Genomic DNA, 5,000 nt, shown 5'->3' on the forward strand with positions numbered 1-5,000 from the left:
AATAATTAGTGATATTTAGTGGTACTTAGTGATACTTATGATACGTAGTTATACTTGGTGATACGTAGTGATACTTATGATACTTAGTAGTACTTAGTGATACTTATAATACTCAGTGATGCTTATGATACTTAGTAGTACTTAGTGATACTTATGATACTTAGTAGTACTTAGTGATACTTAGGATACTTAGTGATACTTGGTGATATGTAGTGATACTTATGATACTTATGATACTTAGTAGCACTTTGTGATACTTATGGTACTTAGTGATACTTGTGATACTTACTGATACGTATGATACTTAATAGTACTTAGTGATACTTATGATTCTTAGTAGTACTTAGTGATACTTAGTGATACTTGGTGATTAATACTGATACTTAGTGATACTTATGATACTTAGTAGTACTTAGTCATACTTATGATACATACTGATACTTAGTGATACTTATGATACATACTGATACTTAGTGATACTTATGATACTTAGTAGTACTTAGTGATACTTAGTGATACTTGGTGATACATACTGATACTTAGTGATACTTATGATACTCAGTAGTACTTAGTGATACTTAGTGATACTTATGATACTTAGTGGCCCTTAGTAGTACTTAGTGATACTTATGATACTTATGATACTTAGTAGTACTTAGTGATACTTAGTGATACTTGGTGATACATACTGATACTTATGATACTCAGTAGTACTTAGTGACACGTATGATACTTATGATACTTAGTAGTACTTAGTGATACTTGTGATACTTAGTAGTACTTAGTGATATTTACGGTACTTAGTGATACTTGTGATACTTAGTGATACTCAGTGATACTTATTATACTTAGTAGTACTTAGTGATACTTAGTGATACTTGGTGATACATACTGATACTTAGTGATACTTATGATACTCAGTAGTACTTAGTGATACTTATGATACTTAGTAGTACTTAGTGATACTTAGTGATACTTGGTGATACATACTGATACTTAGTGATACTTATGATACTTAGTGATACTTATGATACATACTGATACTTAGTGATACTTATGATACTCAGTAGTACTTAGTGATACTTATGATACTTAGTGATACTTATGATACTTAGTGGCATTTAGTAGTACTTAGTGATACTTATGATACTTAATAGTACTTAGTGATACTTATGATATTTAGTAGTACTTAGTGATACTTATGGTACTTAGTTATACTTAGTTATACTTAGTGATACTTAGTAGTACTTAGTGATACTTATGATACTAAGTGATACTTGGTGATACTTAGTGATATTTAGTAGTACTTAGTGATACTTATGATACTAAGTGATACTTGGTGATACTGACCTTGTGTTGTGTCAGGGCTGAGTGGCAGTGAGGAGCAGAGGTACGACGCCCTGCTGAGCAGCCAGGTGGCGCCCATGTACCCCCACTTCCTCAGTAGGTGCCCGCCATGGTCATGTGACTGATGACTCACGGTCATGTGACTGATGACTGATGGTCATGTGACTGATGACTCACGGTCATGTGACTGATGACTCACGGTCATGTGACTGATGACTCACGGTCATGTGACTGATGACTGATGGTCATGTGACTGATGGTCATGTGACTGATGGCGTTCTCCCGCCGCAGGGGTGTGGTCTTACTTCCAGCACACGCTGCTGAGGAAGTACGCCGCCATCTACAACGGCATCAACGTGCTGACAGGCCCCGCCTTCGACCACGACCATGATGGACGCCACGACGCGCAGTAAGACTCCTGGTTAGCATGTCAGCTAGCATCAAGTCCAGTCACCACCTTGTCTTGTGGCGCCCAGGTGGGCGTCTGCGGGCAACGGCTCCGCCCCCACGCACTTCTTCGCCGTGCTGACCAGCTGCAAGGACGTGCGGCAGCCTGTGAGCGCCTGTGATGGCGAGCTGCACGCCATCGCCTTCCTGCTGCCTCACAGGCCTGACAACTCTGACAACTGCCAGGTACTTCCTCTGGCTCCACCCCCTTCCTTCACAGGCTGTGGCTCCGCCCCCTTCCTTCACAGGCTGTGGCTCCGCCCCCTTCCTTCACAGGCTGTGGCTCCGCCCCCTTCCTTCACAGGCTGTGGCTCCGCCCCCTTCCTTCACAGGCTTGCAGTCAAGACGTCTGCAGCTTCTTCTGGTTGGCACGTCAGCAAGCTGATGCTAATTGGATGGTAATTGCATTAGCATGTCATTAGCATTAGACCACTAGGCTAGATGCTAGTTACATTAGCATGTTTTCATTACTAATTACATTAGCATGTTGTCATTAGACCGCTAGGCTAGATGCGAGTTACATAAGCATGTTGTCATTAGACCACTAGGCTAGATGCTAGTTACATTAGCATGTTGTCATTAGACCACTAGGCTAGATGCTAGTTACATTAGCATGTTGTCATTAGACCACTAGGCTAGATGCTAGTTACATTAGCATGTTGTCATTAGACCACTAGGCTAGATGCTAGTTACATTAGCATGTTGTCATTAGACCGCTAGGCTAGATGCTAGTTACATTAGCATGTTGTCATTAGACCGCTAGGCTAGATGCTAGTTACATTAGCATGTTGTCATTAGACCACTAGGCTAGATGCTAGTTACATTAGCATGTTGTCATTAGACCACTAGGCTAGATGCTAGTTACATTAGCATGTTATTAGTTGCACATGCTAGCATTGGTCAAACAAAATGGAGACGTGTGTGTGCGTGTGTGTGTGTGTGTGTGTGTGTGTGTGTGTGTGTGTGTGTGTGTGTGTGTGTGTGTGTGTCAGAGTGCACAAGACGAGGCCGTGTGGGTGGAAGAGCACATTTGGTTCCACCAGTCCCGAGTGCGAGACGTGGAGTGGATGACAGGACTGGACTTGTACCAGGACAGTCCTCGACCAATCACGGAGCTGCTGCGGCTGAAGACCCGCCCCACAGCAGCCAATCAAAAACCAATAAAACAATCTTGAATAATCTGAATCTTTTATTTGAGCTTTTAAAAAAAAGGTGAAGACTTGAGACCAAAGTCACCTAAAAGAAAAGAGATTGAAGTCAAATACTTGGTCACACACCCACACACACACCTTAGGTACAGGTCTTACCTGGCAGGTGTCGCTATGACAACCAGGAGCCCCGGACTTTCCCGGACCTCTTCCACGCCTCTGCGGATGTGGACTCCCCAAGTGGTCTGGCCCGGTACCTGGAGGGCCACCCTGATGGCGGCACTCGCTCAGAGTTCTGCAGCGGCTCGGCTCTGTGCCCGGGTGGCGCCGGCTCAGTGGCGACCATCTGGATCCCGCCGCTGGAAACCACCACCGCTTCCTGTTGGCGTGGAGGGGACGACTCGGCGCCCAACCTGGGTCCTCGCTGGTGCTGCTGCGGGGCCAAGCTGGCCTTTGGGGGCAGCTGTGCTGCAGCACGACCATATAAGGGAACACTTCCTGCTTGTCTTTCATAGTCAGAACTTCCTGATCCACCATATAAGGGAGCACTTCCTGCTTGACCATATGAGGGTGCACTTCCTGCTTGTCTTTCATAGGGTAAATTGCCTGTTCGACCATATAAGGGCGCACTTTCTGCTTGGCTTCTATAGGGAAGACTTCCTGCTCGACCATATAAGGGTGCACTTTCTGCTCGACCATATAAGGGTGCACTTCCTGCTCGACCATATAAGGGTGCACTTTCTGCTCGACCATATAAGGGTGCACTTTCTGCTTGGCTTTTATAGGGAAGACTTCCTGCTTGACCATATAAGGGTGCACTTCCTGCTCGACCATATAAGGGTGCACTTTCTGCTCGACCATATAAGGGTGCACTTTCTGCTTGGCTTCTATAGGGAAGACTTCCTGCTCGACCATATAAGGGTGTACTTTCTGCTTGGCTTTTATAGGGAAGACTTCCTGCTCGACCATATAAGGGTGCACTTTCTGCTTGGCTTCTATAGGGAAGACTTCCTGCTCGACCATATAAGGGTGAACTCCCTGCACCACCATATGGGGGGACACTTCCTGCACGACCTTCATAGGGTAAACTTCCTGCTCGACCATATAAGGGGGTACTTCCTGCACCACCATATAAAGAGGCACTTCCTGCTTGAGCCTCATAGGGCAAAGGTCCTGCAGGACGGTAACCACCTACACGGCCACCAGAGGACTGACGAGGACCTCCAGCGTCCAGAGCAGACTGCAGGTCCTGGAAGACACCAGCAGGGTGCCCAGAACCGAGGTGAGCTGCAGGAGGTCCGGACCGAGCGGAACCTCGGAGACCTGCAAGACGCTCAGACGTCCTGCGGCTGTCAGACGCTGGCGGGGGAGGGGAGAAGATGTCACCTTAGTGCAGGGGTCAGCAACCTTTTTGAAACCAAGGGCTACTTCTTGGGTAGTGATTAATGCGAAGGGCTACCAGTTTGATACACACTTAAATAAATTGCCAGAAATAGCCAATTTTCTCAATTTACCTTTAACTCTGTTATTATTAATAATTAATGATATTTATCTTTGTGGAAACACTGATCATCTTAATGATTTCTCACAATAAATATATATAGAAACAGATAAATATCAATATGCAACACTTTATTTTTATATTTTCTCTAAGTGCACATTTTTCAAATTGAACATTTTCAAATGATCACTTCTAAGACAGTCTTGTGAAATCACAATATCCCATTTTAACTAGCTAGCCACTAACATTTTTTAACAAATCATGAATTACTTTGCACCATGTTTGTACAAATAATAACTCATGTAAAATACAAAAGTCAACTCTCAAATTTTTAAATCATGTCACACTTTGAACTGGACACCAAATCTGTTATCTGTTTCTTTGTCAGTTAGTGGGAAGCCTGGCATTGCATGCTGTTAACTAGTGTGTTGTACTCTGGTGTGTAACTTGACACTGCAACTCTGAGTGAGTCTTGCAGATGTGCATCAGTGAGGCGTGTTCTGTGTTTGTTCTTCATGAAGTTCATGTCAGAAAAGGCTGATTCACAAAGATAAGAT

The 5,000-nt window shown here is 44.2% G+C and overlaps 1 protein-coding gene across 1 annotated transcript; it reads left to right on the forward strand.

Annotated features, from left to right (window-relative positions):
• The first annotated feature begins 1,327 nt into the window (after window positions 1-1,327).
• On the forward strand, window positions 1,328-2,969 carry LOC133649519 (ectonucleotide pyrophosphatase/phosphodiesterase family member 2-like). Its single transcript, XM_062046106.1, has 4 exons — window positions 1,328-1,443; window positions 1,639-1,756; window positions 1,824-1,980; window positions 2,787-2,969. The coding sequence occupies exons 1-4, from the start codon at window positions 1,425-1,427 to the stop codon at window positions 2,967-2,969; spliced, it is 477 nt and encodes a 158-aa protein (XP_061902090.1). The 5' UTR covers window positions 1,328-1,424.
• The last annotated feature ends 2,031 nt before the right edge of the window (window positions 2,970-5,000 follow it).

The sequence above is a fragment of the Entelurus aequoreus genome, linkage group LG05, assembly GCF_033978785.1.
Source record: "Entelurus aequoreus isolate RoL-2023_Sb linkage group LG05, RoL_Eaeq_v1.1, whole genome shotgun sequence".
NCBI lineage: Eukaryota > Metazoa > Chordata > Actinopteri > Syngnathiformes > Syngnathidae > Entelurus > Entelurus aequoreus.

What these genes read in the sequence shown, in the direction of transcription:
- LOC133649519 (XM_062046106.1), top strand. An exon ending in GATGGACGCCACGACGCGCA is followed by an intron (nt 1,757 to 1,823) that starts GTAAGACTCCTG and finishes TGTGGCGCCCAG; the next exon opens with GTGGGCGTCTGCGGGCAACG. An exon ending in ACAACTCTGACAACTGCCAG is followed by an intron (nt 1,981 to 2,786) that starts GTACTTCCTCTG and finishes TGTGTGTGTCAG; the next exon opens with AGTGCACAAGACGAGGCCGT.